This window comes from Blennius ocellaris (genome assembly GCF_963422515.1).
Source record: "Blennius ocellaris genome assembly, chromosome: 6".
In the NCBI taxonomy this organism is placed as follows: Eukaryota; Metazoa; Chordata; class Actinopteri; order Blenniiformes; family Blenniidae; genus Blennius; species Blennius ocellaris.
Window position 1 is genome coordinate 1,359,849 of NC_137655.1, and position 24,078 is coordinate 1,383,926.

The window sequence follows — 24,078 nt, forward strand, 5'->3', positions numbered from 1 at the left end:
TTCAGCTTGATGAGTTTGGGGAGAGCCTGGATCACCTCGTTCTGCAGGGACAGACAGACAGGATGTCAACAATATATATATAAATATATATATATAAAACAAAAAAATCCTTTTGACTGAATAAACATGATTTGACGAGCGCTTTACAGTCGTCCCTCACGGATTTTGTTTGTGTGCAAATTTCAACAGCGTATGACCCTGCACAGTGTTCCGTGTCCTGATTGGCTGAGGGAGAACCTGCACAGTGTCCTGTGTCCTGATTGGCTCAGGGACCGTGGACCCTTGTCAATCAGTCTCCATGCCGTGTCTCATGTACGCCAAATGCGTTCGACTTGGCAAATATACGCCGACGTCTGACGTCCACGATGTCGACGGTACGTTCTGCACCGACAAAGAGCCAGAAGGGACGATAAGGGACGTCTAGGTTTTATAATCTAGCGAGGTTTGAACTCTGGCAGTTTAAACAAGAGGAATTTGAGAAAAGGTTCATTCCCGTCTGAGAAAAGTGTATAAAGTGTGTGTTGACGGGTTTTACAGCCTTAAAACATGTATAATACTTTAAAAAACAAACAAAGGTTAAACTACTTCACGGGTTTCGCTTATTGCGGTTATTTTCTAACGTAACCCGGCGATGAAGGAGGGACCGGCGGTACCTTCTCCAGGCCGTTGATGACGGGGATGAGGAAACGAACGTCCGGCACTCGTTTGTGGTAAAGGTCCCGAACTCGTTCCACCAGTTCTGGAGACGGAGGCACTGGGTGGAGGACAGACGTCAGACATCAGTCCACTGGGACACCAAACCACCAAGATTCACCAAGATCCACCAAGATTCACCAAGATTCACCAAGATCCACCAAACCACCAAGATCCACCAAACCACCAAGATCCACCAAGATCCACCAACATTCACCAAGATTCACCAAACCACCAAGATCCACCAAACCACCAAGATCCACCAAACCACCAAGATCCACCAAGATTCACCAAACCACCAAGATTAACCAACATTCACCAAGATTCACCAAACCACCAAGATTCACCAAACCACCAAGATTCACCAAACCACCAAGATTCACCAGGATTCACCAAACCACCAAGATTCACCAGGATTCACCAAACCACCAAGATTCACCAGGATTCACCAAACCACCAGGATTCACCAGGATTCACCAAACCACCAGGATTCACCAGGATTCACCAAACCACCAGGATTCACCAGGATTCACCAAACCACCAGGATTCACCAGGATTCACCAAACCACCAGGATTCACCAAACCACCAGGATTCACCAAACCACCAGGATTCACCAAACCACCAAGATTCACCAAACCAACAAGCTTCACCAAGATTCACTAAACCACCAAGATTCACCAAGATTCACTAAACCACCAAGATCCACCAAGATTCACTAAACCACCAAGATCCACCAGGATCCACCAAGATCCACCAAGATTCACCAAGATTCACCAAACCACCAAGATCCACCCGCAGACTTTCAAAGAGGTTTGTAGCTGTGGACCTTCTGGGCGAGTCTTGTGTTGTACCTTTATCGGTCAAGATGTGGAGGCAGCGCGTCACCAGAGTCTCCGCCCCTTTCGGGCAGTTCTCCACCAGCAGCAGCAGCTCAGGGGAGTTCATCCCCATCCCTCGGATCTGTGGAGGACAAACAAGACCAGTGTGCCGATTGTCGACAGACACCAGGAGGTGAAGAGGCCCCAGAGGGGCCCCAGAGGGGCGCCAGGCGGCGGCGGCGGCTCACGGGTTGCTCTATGGCGCGGAGGACGCTGCGCTTGATGTCGGCGATGGCCTCGGTGTAGACGGACGCCAGCTCGTGGACGAGGCGGTGGTTCAGAGGGAGGAGGGACAAGTAGAGGAACAGACACTGTCTCACCGTCTCCTCCGTCCAGGGAGCTGCCACCTCTACACACACACACACACGCACGCACACACACGCACACACACGCACACACACACACGTGGTTAAAAAAAAATTGTTTAAAAAAAAAGACTCCTGTTAAATATATAAAAACATCCTGTAATGTAGTACTACAAAATAAAGTTGTGCTGCACTCAATCTTTTGAAAACACTAAATAAATAAAATACAATAAGAGGTAGATATACTTCAACATTAATACGTTGATAAATTGTTCCAAAATAAAACGTTGGAGGTGTGGAGTCGATGGACGGGAGGCGGAGCTTCAGCAAGGAACTTTATCCTCCACACTTTTCTTTTCTCTCTTTCTTTCTCTCCGTCGGAGCTTCACACACGGCGCAACAACTAAACTACTTCCTCTCTACAAAGTAAAATAACTGGGTGAATTATGACCGTAGCTGATCACCACAGTGGTGGAACTTTATTTTGTAGAGAGTTAGAGAGAGGTAATATTCTGGTGGAGAGAGAGAAAAGAAGAGTCACTGAGAAATGTGGCTTCATGGAGGATAAAGTTTGGAGTTTCTTGCTGAAGCTCCGCCTCCTGTCCGTCGTCGTGACAACATCCTCCTTCATCCTCCCTTGGAAGAATTCTGAGATCGTCTGGAGCCGAAATCCTCACCATCGTTAAAATTCCATTAATTGAGCAGCGCTAACAAGAAGATAAGTGGAAGAAATTGACTTTTTTTTTTTTTTTTTTTAAATATTGTGAAACTAATGAAACGCAGGAGAAGAAAACTGCAAAACAGAACGAAGTTCTTGTGACGTCCTCGTTCTCTTTTGAGATTAAAAATGAGACGAGTCAATCAAACCCAGCCTGTGAAGGGCGGATGTGTGTGGGGGGGGGGGGGGGGGGGGGCTCACCCGTGTCCTTGTCGGCCCCGAAGAGCAGGGAGGGGGGGTTGGGGTGGACCAGCAGCTGCATGTAGTTCAGGGCGAACTTCTCCACGTAGTCCCTCAGGTGGTCCTTCTCATACATCCTCTTCAGGAAGCTCAGCGCCGTGGTGCGCACCTGCAAACCCACGCAGGGCGGCGGGTCAATGACGAGTCGTCACCCCCCGTCTGTCACCCCCCCCCCCCCCCCTCCCCCGCGAGGATCCGGGCCTCACCTTCTCCTTCTCGTGGGAGCTGAGGTCCAGGAGGACGTGCAGGTACTGGAACTGCCTCGACGGACGCTTGACGATCAGCTCCTTCAGGGTCGTCATGCCCAGGTACACCCGGGACTGAACACAAGGGGGCGTCGTTAGTTAGAGGGACTGAACACAAGGGGGCGTCGTTAGAGGGACTGAACACAAGGGGGCGTCGGTTAGTTAGAGGGACTGAACACAAGGGGGCGTCGTTAGTTAGAAGGACTGAACACAAGGGGGCGTCGTTAGAAGGACTGAACACAAGGGGGCGTCGGTTAGTTAGAGGGACTGAACACAAGGGGGCGTCGGTTAGTTAGAGGGACTGAACACAAGGGGGCGTCGGCTAGTTAGAGGGACTGAACACAAGGGGGCGTCGTTAGTTAGAAGGACTGAACACAAGGGGGCGTCGTTAGAAGGACTGAACACAAGGGGGCGTCGGTTAGTTAGAGGGACTGAACACAAGGGGGCGTCGGTTAGTTAGAGGGACTGAACACAAGGGGGCGTCGGCTAGTTAGAGGGACTGAACACAAGGGGGCGTCGGCTAGTTAGAGGGACTGAACACAAGGGGGCGTCGGCTAGTTAGAGGGACTGAACACAAGGGGGCGTCGGTTAGTTAGAGGGACTGAACACAAGGGGGCGTCGTTAGTTAGAGGGACTGAACACAAGGGGGCGTCGTTAGTTAGAGGGACTGAACACAAGGGGGCGTCGGTTAGTTAGAGGGACTGAACACAAGGGGGCGTCGTTAGTTAGAGGGACTGAACACAAGGGGGCGTCGGTTAGTTAGAGGGACTGAACACAAGGGGGCGTCGTTAGTTAGAGGGACTGAACACAAGGGGGCGTCGGTTAGTTAGAGGGACTGAACACAAGGGGGCGTCGGTTAGTTAGAGGGACTGAACACAAGGGGGCGTCGGTAGTTAGAGGGACTGAACACAAGGGGGCGTCGGTTAGTTAGAGGGACTGAACACAAGGGGGCGTCGGTTAGTTAGAGGGACTGAACACAAGGGGGCGTCGGTTAGTTAGAGGGACTGAACACAAGGGGGCGTCGGTTAGTTAGAGGGACTGAACACAAGGGGGCGCCGTTAGAAGGACTGAACACAAGGGGGCGTCGGTTAGTTAGAGGGACTGAACACAAGGGGGCGTCGGTTAGTTAGAGGGACTGAACACAAGGGGGCGTCGGTTAGTTAGAGGGACTGAACACAAGGGGGCGTCGGTTAGTTAGAGGGACTGAACACAAGGGGGCGTCGGTTAGTTAGAGGGACTGAACACAAGGGGCGTCGTTAGTTAGAGGGACTGAACACAAGGGGGCGTCGTTAGTTAGAGGGACTGAACACAAGGGGGCGTCGTTAGTTAGAGGGACTGAACACAAGGGGGCGTCGGTTAGTTAGAGGGACTGAACACAAGGGGGCGTCGGTTAGTTAGAGGGACTGAACACAAGGGGGCGTCGGTTAGTTAGAGGGACTGAACACAAGGGGGCGTCGGTTAGTTAGAGGGACTGAACACAAGGGGGCGTCGTTAGTTAGAGGGACTGAACACAAGGGGGCGTCGGTTAGTTAGAGGGACTGAACACAAGGGGGCGTCGGTTAGTTAGAGGGACTGAACACAAGGGGGCGTCGGTTAGTTAGAGGGACTGAACACAAGGGGGCGCCGTTAGAAGGACTGAACACAAGGGGGCGTCGGTTAGTTAGAGGGACTGAACACAAGGGGGCGTCGGTTAGTTAGAGGGACTGAACACAAGGGGGCGTCGGTTAGTTAGAGGGACTGAACACAAGGGGGCGTCGGTTAGTTAGAGGGACTGAACACAAGGGGGCGTCGTTAGTTAGAGGGACTGAACACAAGGGGGCGTCGGTTAGTTAGAGGGACTGAACACAAGGGGGCGTCGGTTAGTTAGAGGGACTGAACACAAGGGGGCGCCGGTTAGTTAGAGGGACTGAACACAAGGGGGCGTCGGTTAGTTAGAGGGACTGAACACAAGGGGGCGTCGGTTAGTTAGAGGGACTGAACACAAGGGGGCGTCGGTTAGTTAGAGGGACTGAACACAAGGGGGCGTCGTTAGAGGGACTGAACACAAGGGGGCGTCGTTAGAGGGACTGAACACAAGGGGGCGCCGTTAGAGGGACTGAACACAAGGGGGCGTCGGTTAGTTAGAGGGACTGAACACAAGGGGGCGTCGGTTAGTTAGAGGGACTGAACACAAGGGGGCGTCGTTAGAGGGACTGAACACAAGGGGGCGTCGTTAGTTAGAGGGACTGAACACAAGGGGGCGTCGTTAGTTAGAAGGACTGAACACAAGGGGGCGTCGGTTAGTTAGAGGGACTGAACACAGGGGGGCGTCGTTAGAGGGACTGAACACAAGGGGGCGTCGGCTAGAGGGACTGAACACAAGGGGGCGTCGGCTAGAGGGACTGAACACAAGGGGGCGTCGTTAGTTAGAAGGACTGAACACAAGGGGGCGTCGTTAGTTAGAGGGACTGAACACAGGGGGGCGTCGTTAGAGGGACTGAACACAAGGGGGCGTCGTTAGAGGGACTGAACACAAGGGGGCGTCGGCTAGAGGGACTGACGTCCTTACCTCGTCCTCGCAGTAGCGCCGGATCACCTCCAGAGCCGACTCCGTGATGAGGGGAGCCTCCAGGACCAACTTGGTGAAAAGACTGAAAGACCAACAAGGAACTGAGCTGCTGAAGGTTTACTCTCTTTTCTCCAGGAGGAAAAACAAACCCAGAGAGACGAGGAGAACGAGAGGAGAACAAGAGAAGAACGACAGAACAAAAGCAGAAGAACGAGACGAGAAGAACAAGATAAGAACAAGACGAGAAGAACGAGAGGAGAAGAACAAGATGAGAACAAGAGAAGAACGAGAGAACGAAAGGAGAAGAACAAGACGAGAAGAACGAGACGAGAAGAACGAGACGAGAAGAACGAGACGAGAAGAACGAGAGGAGAAGAACGAGAGGAGAAGAACGAGACGAACGAGAGGAGAAGAAGACGAGAAGAACGAGAGGAGAAGAACAAGATGAGAACAAGAGAAGAACGAGAGAACGAAAGGAGAAGAACAAGACGAGAAGAACGAGACGAGAAGAACAAGACGAGAAGAACGAGACGAGAAGAACGAGACGAGAAGAACGAGACGAGAAGAACGAGAGGAGAAGAAGACGAGAAGAAAGAGACGAGAAGAACAAGACTGTCAAAATAAAAGCACCAAGTCCCAGGATAACATGGAGTAGAAGTCATGACCCTGGTTGTGATTGTACAGCGACTTAGCAGCAGAATTTTGAGTATTTTCAAAAAGTTGCATGCCCCCCCCCCATTTCAACTGAGCGTTTTCAAAAAGTTACACCTTGGAAGTCGTTTAAAAAAAACTAAATTGTGTCACCTAAGAACACAATGAACGTTTTTTTTTAGCATTTTCACTTTGGTTTGTCAGCATTTAACAACAAGTCACTGAGGATATTGAAGAATTTACCAGAGAGCCTCATTAGTGAACTTCAGCATCTGAAACATTTCAAAATAAATATATAAAATAAATAAAACAAAAGTGGTTCAAGCACAGATCCCTGTGGAACACCTCAGGACACTTTAACCTAAAGAAAGAGCATTTTTGATTGATTGCATTATGTTATATTTGTCGTTCTAACTGCATAAGTATGGATTATTTTTAAACGCCAGATAAACCCAGGAAACGTGGGCCAGGTAAAGAAGCAGGGGAGGGGTGGGGGTGGGGGGGTGAGGGTGGGTGGGGGGGTGAGGGTGGGTGGGGTTGTGGTCTCACCCGTCCCTCTGCTCCGGTTTCTCCTGCAGCCCCGACAGCAGGGTGAAGAGGCAGTGGTCGTAGCTGTCCAGCAGGCCGGCCGGCACCTGGCTGAGGTAGGTGTTGTACTCGTGGTAGAGCAGGGAAAAGGCCAGCTCGCTCCTCGTCCGGATGTCGTCCAGGATGAACTCCAGCACCTCCTGCTTCATCATCCCTTCGAACTGCGTCACCAGCCGGGAGATCAGCTTCACCCGGGCCTGCCGGGCAGATTCAAACGTGCTCAGCGCCCCGCAAAAATAAATTAATACACGCCGCCGCCATTTTTTTAATTTTTAAAAAGCGCCTCACGTTGGACATTCCGCTCTGGGCGATGGCCTTCTCCGACTGCAGGATGCGCTTCACCGATTTGGAGGTGAGCTGCTCGATCTGGGATTCAGACAGAGGCTGGAGGACGTCCGCCAGCCGGAACACCTTCTTCCTCCCGCCGGCCCCGGCCATCCTGCAACGGAGCAAAAATACAATTAAAGCTGCAAGCAGCGTTGGCCGGGACCTCGCTGGAGCTCGCCGGGGCGGCCACGATCCTCTAGACCTGTTCATTACTATTTTTTAAGTTTTTAAAAAATATTTTTTTTTTAATGACTTTTATTTTGAAAAAACGGCAGCAAAACCAGCTAATTAGCTAGTGATTCGTGACCGCAGCGCCCCCATTAGGCCACCTACCAAATTTCAGCTCAATCGGACAATGTTTGCTAGCATGCTAATGGGCATGCTAGGCTGCGAGCTAGCCGAATTACAAAAGGGACCTGCCGCAAATTTTTTGCAAATATAATATCTGATTTCCTTTAATATGTATATTTCAGAATAGAGTGGTAAATTCTTGCCGTTACCAAAGAATCAAAAGAAGGAAAGACTTTGACATTTGTCCAGATCTGCAGTTTAACATGTGATGTTGGACTTGTTGTTCCTCCAGAGGTCAGATCAGGTTGATGTGGCCCCTCAACTGAAACTAGTTTGACCCCCCTGGTCTGGAGGCTTCTTCACACGGGGTTAAAAAATAACCCAACTAATTTTGGATTTCTATTAATATACAAGTGATCGCATTTATGGAACGGTTATTAAAATGACTTTTTAGTGGAAGAGTCATTGTTCCAGCTCCACACCAGACTGAAACTGAGCTTTGATGGAGATTCTTTGATCGTGTTCAAACCCCTGGTCTAAACGTGAAGTAAAGCAGGAGGCGTGACTCACTTGGTCTGGGCGGAGGGCAGGATGGGCTCCGGGAGCCTCTTGGTGGCCGGGGTCTCGGTGGCGGGGGCGGTCTCGGCATAGCCCCCCACCACGGAGATGGCCTGGCCGAACACCAGCGCCGGGACCTTGCGCTTGATGAGGAGGTCCTTGGTGGCGGCCTCGTCCTCGCCGTCTTCGTCCTTGCCGGCGTCGTCCTCTTTGGCTCTGCTCTGCTCCAGCCCTGCGGACGACACCACCCCCGTTATTCACCTTCTCCCGACAAACTGGACGGTGAAAGCGTGGCGCGGTGACGGACCTGGACCGATCCCCGCCGCCGTCATCTGTGTGGCCATGAGCCTGGCCAGATGTTTGATCTGGGCGTCGGTGCCGGCCGACTCCACCGGCGTGTAGGTGGCCTGGAAGGACGCCGGCATGACGTCGGGCAGGTAGACCATGCTGATGAGCACCTGGACAGACAGGGTGGGGGGGGGGGGGGGGTTAAAGGAGGGCTGTGATGTCATCAGGGGTTTGAGGGGATGCAAAACAAAAACAACGAGATGATCTGCATTCCCCGCGGCAAATGCATGATAGTGTGAATGCTGCTGGCAAACTGTAATGCTACCTGTGGCCGGTAGACTGTAATGATTTGTCCTGCCGGCCCGCCTCTGGTCTGCAGTGAGAGTTTAAACTTGTGCAACTTTGTGAAAATTGTGCAACTTTTTGAAAATGGTGCAACTTTTGGAAAATGTGCAACTTTTTGGAAATTGTACAACTTTTGGAAAATATGCAACTTTTTGAAAATGTGATACTTTTTGAAAATTGTACAACTTTTTAAAAAAGTGTGAAACAGTTAAAGAAGTGTGAAACAGTTAAAAAAGTTCAAACAGTTGAAACAGTTGAACAAGTTGAAAAAGTGTCAAACAGTTGAAAAGGTTGAAAAAAGTTGAAAAATTATCAGTTGAAAAAGTGTCAAGTTGAAAAATTTTCAAAAAGTTGCACAAGTTTCAAAAAGTTGCAACAGTTGAAATAGTGGAACAGGTAAAAAGTTGAATGGCTGAAATCGGTAAAGATTTGAAGAAGTTATAGCGAGGTAAAAAAAAATGTATAGCGAGGTTAAAAAAATGTCTCCATCCATTGGAAAAAAGTTTCACAAAAGTTGAAATATTTCAAAAAGTTGACGAGATTTCAAAAAGTTAGAACTTATCCGGAAAGTGCCAAAAAAAGTTGCACGTTTTGATATTTGATTGATTACGAGCGGTTGAAGATTGGAAGAGTTGATGCGATTTGAAAAACGTACAGAATAAACAGAATAATAATAATAATAAAGATTTGAATCTCAAGGGCTCGTGGCCGCTCACCAGGTTGGCCACGTTCTCCGGGTTGAGCAGCGGGTGCAGGAAGTCGGCGGTGAGGTCGATGGCCGACTGAGCGACGGGAACGGCGGCCGGCTTTGGAGCGACGAGGGGGGCGGGCTCCTCTTTGTCCTCGTCGTCTTCCATCGGCTCTGGAAGGCACAAAGGACAGATAAATACCCGGGGCTGGTCAATCTGTCGGTAGCCCGGCTTTTTGAACCTTTATGAGGCCGAGAAAAAAAAATTAAAAGGTTCTTTTTTTTTTCTCCCCGGCCTTCTTCAAAAAACCTCCATCACTGTGAACACCAGGCTTCAGGACCTGCAGTTCACCTGCCAGGCCTCTAGGGGCGCTGTGATTCTACTTCTATAGAACTGCTCCTCCTGCTGCTAGCTTCAGTAGCTTCTATTTCTATAGGTCTATGGCCCCGCTCCTCCTGCTGCTAGCGTCAGTAGCTTCTATTTCTATAGGTCTATGGCCCCGCTCCTCCTGCTGCTACCGTCAGTAGCTCCTAGTTCTATAGGTCTATGGCCCTGGTCCTCCTGCTGCTAGCGTCGGTAGCTTCTAGTTCTATAGGTCTATGGCCCTGGTCCTCCTGCTGCTAGCGTCAGTAGCTTCTAGTTCTATAGGTCTATGGCCCTGCTCCTCCTGCTGCTAGCGTCAGTAGCTTCTAGTTCTATAGGTCTATGGCCCTGCTCCTCCTGCTGCTAGCGTCAGTAGCTTCTAGTTCTATAGGTCAAACAAGTAGCTTCTACTTCTATAGGTCTATGGCCCTGCTCCTCCTGCTGCTAGCGTCAGTAGCTTCTAGTTCTATAGGTCTATGGCCCCGCTCCTCCTGCTGCTAGCGTCAGTAGCTTCTAGTTCTATAGGTCTATGGCCCTGCTCCTCCTGCTGCTAGCGTCAGTAGCTTCTAGTTCTATAGGTCTATGACCCTGCTCCTGCTCGCGTCAGTAGCTTCTAGTTCTATAAGTCTATGGCCCTGCTCCTCCTGCTGCTACCATCAGAAGCTTCTAGTTCTATAGGTCAAACAAGTAGCGTCTACTTCTATAGGTCTATGGCCCTGCTCCTCCTGCTGCTAGCGTCAGTAGCTTCTACTTCTATAGGTCAAACAAGTAGCGTCTACTTCTATAGGTCTATGGCCCTGCTCATCCTGCTGCTAGTAGCTTCTAGTCCTATAGGTCTATCCTGCTGCTAGCGTCAGTAGCTTCTACTTCTATAGGTCATATATAAGCAGATTCCTGCCCACAAACCTCTCAGTAACTCTAGTTCTACAGGTCTACGGTCCCACTCACCCATCTTGACCTTCTTCCCTTCCGTGTAGGGCTCGTGGCGCGAGCGCTTGCGCTGCTCGCGCGGCGCCGGCGTGGAGCGCGTGATCTCGCTCTGGGGCATCCCCAGGTCCAGCAGCAGGGTGCTGATCTGGCCCTGGAACTCCAGGCTGCAGGGGTGCTTCAGCACCGCCACCAGGTGCAGCTTCAGGTTCTTGCGCACGCTGCTCACCTGGGACTTGGCCAGGGTGGGCGGCAGGTTGGCTGTGGACCGTTGGGGACAGACATCGGGGACGCACATGAGACACGGTGCTGTAGGACAGTGTTCCTCAACCTTTCTGAACCAAGACACACTTTTTTATTTGGAAAAATCTTTAAGTGTTCACCGTTTTTCTTCAAGGGTTTTTCTTTGTTGTGAGTTTACGAGATGAAAATGTAGATACTTTCACCAAGATGTACTGTATTTTCCACACTATAAGGCACCAGATTATAAGGCGCACCTACATTGATTGACATAATTTACAACTTTGTTCATATATAAGTCACACCGCATTATAAGGCACATGCAATAGACCAGTGGTCATAACCTTTATAGCTCAAAGCCATTAGGTTACATTTTCCACTGATTCTAACACCCAGAGAGGTGCACGCACTTTATTTTGATAGTCCTACCTGCAGCCTATGCCAGGAGGACACTACACACAAAACCTTCTTCACTGCTGGTTGACAACTTACAACTACCGGTAATAATAATAATAATAATAAACTAAACTACATGAACTAAGCAACAAAAACACAATACAATTATTACCGACACCACAAACCAAATAGAACCCCCAATAATTGCATTTAAAACACCACAAACAGCTGCAATGAATTATGGGAGTTTCTATCGGCTGCACTGAGGAGCTCAGGATGTCCCATCATGCCTTGCAGCGACAAATTTTGTGTTGTTGGAGGTTATTGTGGGTTGTTGTTGGGCTTGGTGTTGTGTTGATTGTGTTTATGTGTTTTTGTTCCCCAGTTTAGGGAGTCATTATTTTATCTAGTTTATTTTGGTTTGTTAGAATGTTGGTGTGCAACCATGAGTGATGAAGGTGTTGTGTGGAGTGTCGTCCGCTCTGAAGCTCCGGTTGTGAAGTTAGAGTTGTCAAAATAAAAGCTTCTGGTTGTTCAGCTGTCAAATAGCAGTCTGGAGTAGCGCAAATCTTCCATATATAAGGCGCACTGGCAGCTTTTGAGAAAATTTGAGGTATTTAGGTGCCTTATAGGGTGGAAAATACGGTACTGTGGAGAATGTCTACATTGTTGTTTTACTTTATTTTATTCTATTTTCTTGTGTATATACTTATTTATTTACGTATGTCGGCAGCAGGGGAGACGGCAAAGTAAGAATTTCATCACACTGTGAAACCGGCTTTTACTGTTGAAATGACAAATAAAACACCTTGAACCTTGAACCTTGAACCTTGAACAATCTCATAAAGTCAAATTTAATGGTGAAACGTCCTAAAGGCTGTGTTTTTTGCTTTTAAATCTGTTTTCTTGGGAATTTATTAGTGCTGTCAATAATAACGCCTTAATTTAATTAGTTGATTTGAAATGTTTAATTCACTTTTTTTTTTATTAATGTAGTTTTGTTTACTTCTGATTTTTTCCCAGCTGTAGCCTCACTGCTTTAACAGAAAACCTCATAAAACTGAGAAAACTACAGATTCCCCATCAACTCGGACTAAAAGGCACAAAAAGATCAAATATTCCTCGCTAGGCGCTTTTTTCCCTTTAAAATCAGGAGATCAAAGTCTAGTTTTCATATACGATCCTACACGTCCAGATACATACAGTATAAATCACCTATAATGAAAAAGACGCAAATAGAAAAGACTGACGGTCTATTTCTGAGAGTCTCGTCAACGCAGAGTCACATAGAGTCAAGATTTTATAGAAATTAAAGCAAGTCTGGTCTCTGTGGATCTATAGATCTATGTCTATATATCTATATCAGTGTTTTTCAGCCTTTTTGAAGCAGGAGGTGGAGATGAACCACACTGACGTCTGTCACTTTACATTTCACCGGCAAAGTTCTGTGCTGCCCTCTAGTGGTGAAGAGTATTGTAGCATCACGGAGTTGGTCGCTGCAGTGCATGATGGGAGTTCAGGTTATGTGTAGCCGGAGGTTATCGAGGGTTATTGTCGGGGTTGTTGTGTGTGTTGGTTTGTGCTTGTGTTGTGTTGTTGTTCCTCGGTTCAGATCGTTAATTATCTCGTCTAGTTTGGTTTGTTGGATGTTGGTGATCAACCAGGAGTGAGAAATGTGTTGTGTGGAGTCTCGTCCTGGTATGAAGTTACGGTTGCATGTGCTCATGTCAAAATAAAAGCCTCTGGTGATCAGCTGGCAGAAAAGAACCGCGACTCAACAATTCTTCCGCGGCGCTTGCCACAGTATTTATACATGATTACTCTGCAACACTGAGGTTGTGAGAGCAAAGGTTTTTTTTTTGAAGAAATTGTGAAATTGGATCATTTCCCACGACACACCTGACGAGATCTCGCGGAAACACCAGTGTGCCGCGGCACAGCGGTTGAAAAACACTGATTTAGGAGACGCGAGGACGGCGGGCCGGGTTGTTCTCACCGTGCAGCGTCTCGTAGGCCTGCACCACCTCCGACATGAACATGGGCCTCTGGCGGGCGATGGTGGCCAGCGAGCCCAGCGCCGTGGTGAGGTTGATGCTGGAGATGGCGGGGTGGACCATGAACTTCAGCAGCTTGTCCAGCGCCGTCTTCCCCTCCTCGCACAGGACGTCTGGAGACACGTGGACACGCACACGTCAAAACAGTGAACTTCAGCCACGACCGATTAGCTGAACTTCAGCCACGACCGATTAGCTGAACTTTAGCCACGACCGATTAGCTGAACTTCAGCCACGACCGATTAGCTGATCTTCAGCCACGACCGATTAGCTGATCTTCAGCCACGACCGATTAGCTGAACTTCAGCCACGACCGATTAGCTGAACTTTAGCCACGACCGATTAGCTGATCTTTAGCCACGACCGATTAGCTGAACTTCCGCGACGACCGATTAGCTGAACTTCAGCTACGACCGATTAGCTGAACTTTAGCTACGACCTATTAGCTGATCTTTAGCCACGACCGATTAGCTGAACTTTAGCTACGACCGATTAGCTGATCTTTAGCCACGACCGATTAGCTGAACTTTAGCTACGACCGATTAGCTGATCTTTAGCCACGACCGATTAGCTGAACTTCCGCGACGACCGATTAGCTGAACTTCAGCTACGACCGATTAGCTGAACTTTAGCTACGACCTATTAGCTGATCTTTAGCCACGACCGATTAGCTGAACTTTAGCTACAACCGATTAGCTGATCTTTAGCCACGACCGATTAGCTGAACTTCCGCGACGACCGATTAGCTGAACTTCAGCCACGACCGATTAGCTGATCTTTAGCCACGACCGATTAGCTGAACTTCCGCGACGACCGATTAGCTGAACTTCAGCTACGACCGATTAGCTGAACTTTAGCTACGACCTATTAGCTGATCTTTAGCCACGACCGATTAGCTGAACTTTAGCTACGACCGATTAGCTGATCTTTAGCCACGACCGATTAGCTGAACTTTAGCTACGACCGATTAGCTGATCTTTAGCCACGACCGATTAGCTGAACTTCCGCGACGACCGATTAGCTGAACTTCAGCTACGACCGATTAGCTGAACTTTAGCTACGACCTATTAGCTGATCTTTAGCCACGACCGATTAGCTGAACTTTAGCTACAACCGATTAGCTGATCTTTAGCCACGACCGATTAGCTGAACTTCCGCGACGACCGATTAGCTGAACTTCAGCCACGACCGATTAGCTGAACTTTAGCTACGACCTATTAGCTGAACTTTAGCTACGACCGATTAGCTGAACTTTAGCCACGACCGATTAGCTGATCTTTAGCCACGACCGATTAGCTGAACTTTAGCTACGACCGATTAGCTGATCTTTAGCTACGACCGATTAGCTGATCTTTAGCCACGACCGATTAGCTGAACTTTAGCTACGACCTATTAGCTGAACTTCAGCCACGACCGATTAGCTGAACTTCAGCCACGACCGATTAGCTGAACTTCAGCTACGAGCGATTAGCTCCGCCCGGCCCAGACGCCGGGGTCCGCGTACCGTAGCGGATGTAGGAATGGTCCTTGGGGACTTTGTCCAGGCTGATGTCCCCCTCCTGCCGCTTGGGGACGTCGGAGTCGGTCGTCCGCGGCGACAGGGTGATGATCAGGGACTCGGTGAACTTGATGGCGTGGGTGCGGACGCCGTCGTTCTCCGAGTCCAGCGAGACCAGGACGTCGCCTTTCATCTGCGTGACCAGATCCCAGCAGGCCTCCTGCATGTCGGAGCCGGTGCGGGAGCGCAGGAGCCACTGGGGGAGGGGGGAGGGGGGGGGGGGGGGGGGGGGGGGGCGCAAAGTCCATTAACTCCGAACAGGAGAGAGTAGGACTTCCACCCGGCCGGCGTCCCCTACCTGCAGAGTAACCCTGTAGAGCTGCGTGAGCGTGAGGATGGCCTTCTTCACCACGTTCACGCTCTCGTCCTTCAGCAGCATGTTGAGGTTGGCGATCAGCCTCAGGAGAAGCTCGTTGTCTCTTTTACTGGGCAACGAAAAAAAACCAAAAGATCTGAGTGCCGAACCAAACTTTTCCTTCCACAAACTGTGGGGCGTCGTCGGCAAAATAACTCACCTAGCCTCCTCGATGAATCCAATCACAAACTTCCTCACTTCGATGGACTTGTCGGTCTGGAACGCGATCATCTCCTGCAGGAGAGGCCGGCGGGTTTATAACAATCACCTCAGACAACCACAGTCAGAAACACAGGTTTTTTTTTTTTATTATTAACTTACATCCAGGAAGTTGTCGAGAAGAGACGGATCTTTGTTGATGATCAGCTCCTGGACCTGGAATCAGTTCCCAGATTGAGCAGAAGGCAGGAAGAGAAGAAGACGGGTCATGTGGTGGTTGTTGAGGCGATGTGTGACAGAAGAGTGGAATCGAGCCTTCGTATCAGACTTTATCAGACAACAGCTTATTTTGTTTACGCTATTACACGTTTAGCAAATGATCCTTAATGCTACAAACCTGTTTCAGCACAATCAGCTTCTCATCTGCAGGGATCAGCGCGGCCTGATTCAGAAGTTCCACAACCTGTAACAGGAAAGTAAACAATGAATTCAACAGAGACTGAGGCGCACAGAGGTCGGCATCAAAACTTAAAGATCTCCAAACTTCCAACGAGATGTCATCTGTGTCCATATGTGTGTGAAGGCCGGCGAGCAAATACGTGTTTATCAACAGAACGTGTGTCACAAGGACTCACCTTCTCACTGGTGGTCATGTCTACAACGCTGGAGGCTTCAGGGTCCCCCTTTTCTCCAGACAGATCCATGACGCGGATCAGAATCTCCCTTTAAATACACAACGCAGTCTGTAAAACCCCTGTCGACTCCGTGCACGGATGAAAAACAAGCATTAAATGTGTTATTACGGTTAAAATCCGTCCAGATTGACAACAGTGACGTGCAGGGCTTCGTTAGCAGGTGTGTAGCTAGCTCATCTCTTACTGACAAAACACTTAAACCACGACACAATCCGGTCACGTTGAGGAGAAAAGCTCATCTCAAACACACCGTAAATAAAGATACAGTTTAATAATGTATATATCCTCAGTATAAAATGAATTTACGCGCGAGCCACAAGCAAGCTAGCTCAACCTGTTAACTATCTCTTACTTTACCACGAAAAAGGGTCGCAGCTACTCACCTAGTCGATGATTCTTTATTTTAACTCGAACAATACGTAGTTACACGACATGAAAATATCTTACAAAGTTTTATATTGAGTTTTATATTGGTTACAGAGACGAACTGCGTTAGCTTGTAAACACAGCAGCCATGTTTGAATGAACAGGAGCCGCTGCGCTTCTTCTTCTTCTTCTGCTTCTTCTTCTTCTTCTTCTTCTTCTTCTTCTTCTGATGAGGATGATGACGTTGATGCTGCAGCGCCACGTTGAAGCAGCGACCCCTGCTGGAAACGCACAAAAGCCGCCCCTGAATGGGTTTACAAGCTGAATACAGAATTATGTAAAATATCTAAATTCAGGTATGTGTTTCATAAATTAAAAGACGAATTAAAAAAATAGAATAGAATAGAATAGAATAGACAATTGATGCATTATCATTCCTAAATAAAATTATCCAGTATTTATCCGAACACTTATCTATCTATCTATCTATCTATCTATCTATATATATATATATATATATATATATATATATATCTATATATATCTATATATATATATATATATATATATATATATATATATATATATATATATATATATATATAGTGAAATGGCATGACATAACATGAACAAATAAATACATTAAAAAAAAAAGAATAACAGTGACTAATACATACACGGAAATTGATTGACAGTGAAAACACAACAATCACTATTTACAGGGAGGAGCTATGTTTGTTTGTTATTTTTGCCAACCCTCACCCTAACCCACCCTAACGCGCATTCAAATTAGTATAAATAGATTTTTTGTTTGTTTTCGTATGTCTTTTGTACACATGTTTTGACAAGTCGAGAAGACACTAATAATAATAATTATTAATTAATAATAATAATAATAATAAGAAAAATTATTACATGTACAGATTGAACAAACAACCATCTTTTTAATGTTTCTTTTTCCCAATACTTGCTTTTCTGTGTAAAAAAAATTTAATAATGTATTTTTTATTACCTAATTTTATTTTATTAAATTTTTTCTGTTTGTCTGTTTGTTTGCTGTTTGTTTTGTTTAGTTTTCTTGCTTTTTCCACGCCTGGTGTTGTTCACCCTTTCTATGCCACTGTTATTCCTCTACCACACTTATGTAACTTGTGGTGTTGTACTTCATTGTTAACCATCTGTACTTAAGACTTGTCTATACACACGTTTAATTACTATTGTCATTATTATTACTTTGTCATTGTTGTGGTTACTGTTATTTCCTAAAATCATTATTGCTATTACTTATCCTATTCATGTTTAATTTAATTTAATTATTATTATTTAATTTTTTTCTCTTTTCTTTTGTTGTTTACTTTTTACTTTACATTCGTAGAGACTGGGTTCTTTTGTTCTTGCTATTTTTATTGTATTAAAGAAAATAAAAAATAAAATAAAAGGATATGATATCTACAATATCCTATGTGTGCACTATTGTATTTTTCAGCCAAAAAAAGATAAATAAAATAAAAAAATAAAAGACGTGCAGTGATTAAACGGTTAAACGTTCCACGGACTACATTTCCCAGGATGCCCCGCGGTCACGCGCGGTGTCACCTGACCGCGAAGGGCGGGTGTGCTAATGTTTACAACCGTGTGTCTGGAGCTCCTGTTTCTCTTTAAACCGCCAGTTTTCTCACGAGGGTTTTTTTTGACGCGCGTGCAAAATGACACTGAAGTCGAGGTGCCGAGCGGAAGAATTCCTGCGGGATTCAGGTAACGGAAGTGCTTTTGATTTCTCCTTTTCCTTCACGATTTGGTGACTTAGCTTAATGAAGCTCGTTAGCTTGTTAATAGGTAAACAAGCCGAGGCTAACAAAACAAAACAAAACAAAACAACATTGTGAGAACAAAGACGGAGAAACGAACGTGTCGTTAAGCCACAGCTGAGTTTGTTTGCTGATATTCAGCTGTAACGTTCCTCCACCCTTTGACCTCCACCCACTGACACTTTTACAGCCACTTTAAGGAGCTAGCTTCCAGGCTAGCAGCTGTCAGGACTTCAGGCAGCGACAAATGACATCAACACGACTTTAATCTCCGTTTTAAACTACCTTCGTTCCTCCAAGAGTTGTTGTATAACAGACCGCTTTACTGTTTACTGCTCAGTTTGCTGAGTCGACAGAAATGCAGCTCCAGCTTCATTATAGTGTAGTTATAGAACTTTTTTTTGGAACAATCCTGTTTTATGTTGAGTTTTACAACCGCCACAGGTTTCCTATTGCTATATATGATGTTTTCCATGCGTCGTATGGAGGTGTGGTGCAGCATTACTGTCTCACTTACCTCAAGAATGTTCATGCTTTTTTATTTGAGTTTTATTTTTTTGCACGTAACAACGTTCTTTCTCTCGCCCCTTAATTATAAACCGCCATTTGCAGTTAATGGCCATAAATCACACTTTTAAAATCACACTGAGGTTGTCCACACCCAGAGAGAGAGAGAGAGAGAGGGAGAGAGAGGGAGAGAGAGGGAGAGAGAGGGAGAGAGAGAGAGGGAGAGAGAGAGAGAGAGAGAGGGAGGGGGGGAGGGAGACCAAATTAAATTTTCATTTCATATATTTGTTTTCCACAGTTTCACATGTATATTGCATGATTTTGATATGTTCAATGAATTCGCAAAATCGTGACAAAAATGGACTCCGAAGAAGCTTCATGTTGTGTCTGACACTCCACCACCTGGTCCATACCTGGTCCATACCTGGTCCATACCTGGTCCATACCTGGTCCATACTGATTGGTGTTTTAAACCAGTGTTTTTCAACCTCTGGTGTTTTCTTCCAGATCTTTTTTTTCAAAAAAAAAGCCTTTGCTCTCACAGCGACAGTGTGTTGCAGAGTAATCATGTATAAACACTCTTCACCACTAGAGGGCAGCACAGAACTTTGCCGGTGAAATGTAAAGTGACAGACGTCAGTGTGGTTCATCTCCACCTCCTGCTACCATCTTGTATCAAAGTACTGTGTCAGTGACAGTGATGGAGAAGTTTTTGAAAACCAGGATCTCAGCTCTTCATCCATCAGGTCCAGGTTTCACACTGAGGGAGGCACTATTAAAAAAAGTCCTTGCTTTCTGGATTTACTGGATTCCTGTTGATCAAACTTTGATGAGAATGACTTTCATGTCTTTGATGACAATAACTTTGATGTCTTTGATGAGAAAGACTTTATATTGTTAATAGAGGCTACACAGTTTAACTTTTTAACATTTTCAGGTGGAGGTGTGACTCCAGAGTTTTACCAAAGAAAAAAGTGTGTCTTGGCTCAAAAAGGTTGAAAAACACTGTTTTAAACCACTAACCAGGTCACTAACCAGTAGTAGTGACGAACGACCACACAAACCCTTGTTGAGTTCCAAGCAGGACGGATGTGATAAAGCAGGTTACAGATTATTACCAAGACAAACACAAAGAAGGTTCCAGGTCGTTCTGGTCGTTATGAATCACGTGAGGAATTCAACTTTAGGAAACACGACCCTGAAAAGTTTCATCCCGACCGTTAGAAAAATGAGCCTCCAGCAGTTTTCATTAGAAGTTCTTCCTTTTCTCGCTTCTTGTTTTTGAGCGACGGCGTCGATTTCTACTCGTCTTTTTCCCTCTTCGGGACTTTTGGGATTTAAAAGTCGCCGTCTCCTCCGACGATCGACGACTGTAACATCGCTAACGATGTCTGCCGTGTCTCCGCCGCCGCCGCAGGTTGGTGTTAGCGGAGCGTCCGTGGCCCCGGCGTCCCGGCGGCGTCGTGCTGCGACCGTACGCCGGCCCCCCGCGGGGCGGCGGCCGTCGCTTCGGAGGCTCGGCGGCGCCGCTTCGCCGGGCGTCCCGATGGAGTGGGTCTTCATCATGAAACGCGTGGGCGGCCAGGGCGGCGGCGCGGCGGCCCAGCGGAGGCGTATGGCGCTGGGCGTGGCCATACTGCTGCTGGTGGACGTCATCTGGGTGGCGTCGTCAGAACTCACCGCCGTAAGTAGAGACGGCGGGACGTACAGACGCCGAGGGGTAGGGAGATGGTGGTGGTTACAAAGACTCCTCCTCTTCCTCCTCCTCCTCTTCCTCTTTCTCCTCTTCCTCTTTCTCCTCTTCCTCTTCCTCTTTCTCCTCTTCCTCTTCCTCCTCCTCTTCCTCTTTCTCCTCTTCCTCCTCCTCTTTCTCCTCCTCTTCCTCTTCCTCTTCCTCCTCCTCCTCTTCCTCTTTCTCCTCTTCCTCCTCCTCCTCTTCCTCTTCCTCTTTCTCCTCTTCTTCCTCTTCCTCTTCCTCTTTCTCCTCTTCTTCCTCTTCCTCTTCCTCTTTCTCCTCTTCTTCCTCTTCCTCTTCCTCCTCCCCTTTCTCCTCTTCCTCCTCCTCCTCTTCCTCTTCTTCCTCCTCCTCTTTCTCCTCTTCCTCCTCTTCCTCTTTCTCTCTCTCTCCTCTTCCTCTTCCTCTTTCTCTTCCTCCTCCTCTTTCTCCTCTTCTTTCTCTTCCTCCTCCTCTTTCTCCTCTTCTTTCTCCTCTTCCTCCTCTTCCTCTTCCTCGTCTTTCTCTTCCTCCTCCTCTTTCTCCTCTTCCTCTTTCTCTTCTTTCTCTTCCTCCTCTTCCTCCTCCTCTTCCTCCTCTTCCTCCTCTTCCTCTTCCTCGTCTTTTTCTTCCTCCTCCTCTTTCTCCTCTTCCTCTTCTTTCTCTTCCTCCTCCTCTTTCTCCTCTTCTTCCTCCTCTTCCGCTTCCTCCTCCTCTTTCTCCTCTTCTTCCTCCTCTTCCGCTTCCTCTTCCTCCTCCTCTTCTTCCTCCTCTTCTTCCTCCTCCTCCTCTTCCTTTTCCTCTTCCTCTTCCTCATCCTCTGCCTCTTCCTCATCCTCTTGTTCCCCCTCTTCTTCCTCTTCCTCCTCCACTTCCCCCTCCTCTTCCTCCTCCTCCTCTTCCTCCTCCTCTTCCTCAGATCGATGACGTTAAAGGTGTGAAAGATGATGTTTTTCTTTTTTCCTAGTTCTGATTTCTAGCATTAAATTGCTTAATAAAAAATCTGAACTAGATTTTTGTTCATTTGATGAACAGGCAGTATGAAAACTGTGGCTGATCCCAGGTCAGCCAGTCTGTCATGTGCAAGGAATCAGACGGACGCACAGAAAACTTGTTCCGTCGCATGTTTGACGTGTTTCACATCAGTTTAAACGACGGCGACGTTAAATCGGAGCCGTCGAAGCAGGTGGAGAGAAAGAGTGAGAGAAGGCAGTCATCCCTCTCTCGGGGGCAGCGGAAGCGGAGAGCTGCCGCTGTAAGAACTGACCTGCAGCCAGTGACGCCGCGGCCTCCTGTGTTCCCAGTACATCTTCAAGCGGCAGGAGTACAACAAGCCCTTCTTCAGCACCTTCACCAAGACCTCCATGTTCGTCCTCTACCTGCTGGGCTTCCTGCTGTGGCGGCCCTGGAGGCAGCAGTGCAGCGGCTCCCTGAAGCGCAGGCACTCCGCCTTCGTGAGTAGACACCACCCCCCTCCCCCCAACCCCAACCCCCCCCCCCCCCCAAGACATGCTTACAAGTAGAACAACGTTAGAGGAACAAAACTTTATATGACGTTTAACGACTCACGTTCTCTGTTAAGAGGAAACATAGAGACATTTTAAAGATGCTGGACTCAATGAGTGGTTTTATATATTTATATTTATATATATATCTTTGTGAAACTATCTACATTTTCATCTCGTAAACTCACAACAAAGAAAAAACCTTTTTGACGGTGAACATTTAAAGATGGCCGCCGCACCGTTTTATCAATCAATCAATCAATCAACTTTATTTATAGAGCGCTTTTCAGCAGCCGCAGCTGAAACAAAGTGCTGTACATTGTAAATAAATAAAAATATAAGTCGCAAAATAAAAACATTTAAAACAATAAAAACAATAAGATGTTAAAACAATAGACAAAACACAAGAGGTTTTAACACAACAGTGTGTGTGTGATGTCACTTCCTGTTGTGTTGAGCGTGTCTCCGCCCTGCAGTTCGCCGACGCCGAGGCCTACTTCGCCTCCTGCACCGCCGACGGCGCCGTGAACAACTGCCTGGTAGGTCGTCTCGTCACACGTCCACGCCGCCGCCGCCGCCGCCGCCGCCTCTCACATCGCCGCCTCTCTGCCCCGCAGAGCGAGCCGCTGTACGTGCCGGTGAAGTTCCAGGACGTGGCCCCGGAGCCCCCCCCGCAGGGCCCCGCCGGAGACCCCGGAGCCGGTGAGGGACCAGCTTTGTTTGACAGGTTTAAGGTGGACGTGGCGCCGGGTTCAGCCAGCAGGGGGCAGTGGCGAGCCTGGAGAGGCTGCAGGACCCTGATGAGGAGGACGTGATGGAATCTGACAGAAACACGACATATTCTCTGTTTTTCTATTCAAATGACATCTACCCCCGCCCCCCCCCTCCCCCGCCAGCGTCCAAAAAGCAGCGGGTGCGGTTCAGTAACATCATGGAGGTGCGCCAGCTGCCCTCCACCCAGGCGCTGGAGGCCAAACTGTCCCGCATGTCCTACCCCGCCGCCAGGGACCACGAGGCCATGCTGCGCTCCGTGGGCAAGCTCACCATCACCGACGTGGCCAAGATCAGCTTCTTCTTCTGCTTCGTGGTGAGTGGGGGGGGGGCAGGGGGGGGGTGGGGGGGGGGGGGGGGGGGGACCATACTTTTTAATTCATTCATCACGTGAGTGAACTTGAGTTTCTGGCCTGTCGTTAAAAAAACAAAACTGTTTTCACACGTCTAAAACCGCCTCATGTGGACGTCTGGTTATAATTCTAGTTCTATAGGTCTATGGCCCTGCTAATCCTGGTGCTAGCGTCAGTAGCTTCTAGTTCTATGGGTCTATGGCCCTGCTCCTCCTGCTGCTAGCGTCAGTAGCTTCTAGTTCTATAGGTCTATGGCCCTGATCCTCCTGCTGCTAGCGTCAGTAGCTTCTAGTTCTATAGGTCTATGGCCCTGCTCCTCCTGCTGCTAGCGTCAGCGGCTTCTAGTTCTATAGGTCTATGGCCCCGCTCCTCCTGCTGCTAGCGTCAGCAGCTTCTAGTTCTATAGGTCTATGGCCCCGCTCCTCCTGCTGCTAGCGTCAGTAGCGTCTAGTTCTATAGGTCTATGGCCCCGCTCCTCCTGCTGCTAGCGTCAGCAGCGTCTAGTTCTATAGGTCTATGGCCCCGCTCCTCCTGCTGCTAGCGTCAGTAGCTTCTAGTTCTATAGGTCTATGGCCCTGATCCTCCTGCTGCTAGCGTCAGTAGCTTCTAGTTCTATAGGTCTATGGCCCCGCTCCTCCTGCTGCTAGCGTCAGTAGCTTCTAGTTCTATAGGTCTATGGCCCCACTCCTCCTGCTGCTAGCGTCAGCGGCTTCTAGTTCTATAGGTCTATGGCCCCGCTCCTCCTGCTGCTAGCGTCAGCAGCTTCTAGTTCTATAGGTCTATGGCCCCGCTCCTCCTGCTGCTAGCGTCAGCAGCGTCTAGTTCTATAGGTCTATGGCCCCGCTCCTCCTGCTGCTAGCGTCAGCAGCTTCTAGTTCTATAGGTCTATGGCCCCGCTCCTCCTGCTGCTAGCGTCAGTAGCTTCTAGTTCTATAGGTCTAT

The 24,078-nt window shown here is 48.1% G+C and overlaps 2 protein-coding genes across 2 annotated transcripts in view; one reads left to right on the forward strand and one right to left on the reverse strand.

The window, feature by feature from the left end:
* The window catches only part of sympk (symplekin), a 31,263-nt gene extending 14,628 nt beyond the window's left edge, over positions 1-16,635 (reverse strand). The window contains exons 1-21 of the mRNA XM_080498497.1: positions 16,496-16,635; positions 16,053-16,140; positions 15,815-15,880; positions 15,580-15,633; positions 15,419-15,492; positions 15,202-15,328; positions 14,850-15,099; positions 13,288-13,458; positions 10,677-10,916; positions 9,393-9,538; positions 8,351-8,501; positions 8,056-8,275; positions 7,156-7,306; positions 6,829-7,064; positions 5,629-5,710; positions 3,042-3,155; positions 2,797-2,944; positions 1,761-1,921; positions 1,546-1,654; positions 654-754; positions 1-41 (exon numbers count right to left, since the gene is read on the reverse strand). The exon at positions 1-41 is cut by the window's left edge and continues 50 nt beyond it. Coding sequence (XP_080354623.1) covers positions 1-41; positions 654-754; positions 1,546-1,654; positions 1,761-1,921; positions 2,797-2,944; positions 3,042-3,155; positions 5,629-5,710; positions 6,829-7,064; positions 7,156-7,306; positions 8,056-8,275; positions 8,351-8,501; positions 9,393-9,538; positions 10,677-10,916; positions 13,288-13,458; positions 14,850-15,099; positions 15,202-15,328; positions 15,419-15,492; positions 15,580-15,633; positions 15,815-15,880; positions 16,053-16,121 — 2,711 coding nt within the window. The 5' untranslated portion in view covers positions 16,122-16,140; positions 16,496-16,635. The remainder of the gene's footprint in view (positions 42-653; positions 755-1,545; positions 1,655-1,760; positions 1,922-2,796; positions 2,945-3,041; positions 3,156-5,628; positions 5,711-6,828; positions 7,065-7,155; positions 7,307-8,055; positions 8,276-8,350; positions 8,502-9,392; positions 9,539-10,676; positions 10,917-13,287; positions 13,459-14,849; positions 15,100-15,201; positions 15,329-15,418; positions 15,493-15,579; positions 15,634-15,814; positions 15,881-16,052; positions 16,141-16,495) is intronic.
* A 3,704-nt stretch (positions 16,636-20,339) lies between these two features.
* LOC308131370 (solute carrier family 35 member F5-like) overlaps positions 20,340-24,078 on the forward strand; it is a gene marked incomplete at both ends in the record, with an annotated part of 4,564 nt that continues 825 nt past the window's right edge. Inside the window, 5 exons of the mRNA XM_080498098.1 lie at positions 20,340-20,477; positions 21,812-21,961; positions 22,489-22,551; positions 22,630-22,714; positions 22,909-23,099. Of these exons, the coding sequence (XP_080354224.1) occupies positions 20,340-20,477; positions 21,812-21,961; positions 22,489-22,551; positions 22,630-22,714; positions 22,909-23,099 (627 nt within the window). The remainder of the gene's footprint in view (positions 20,478-21,811; positions 21,962-22,488; positions 22,552-22,629; positions 22,715-22,908; positions 23,100-24,078) is intronic.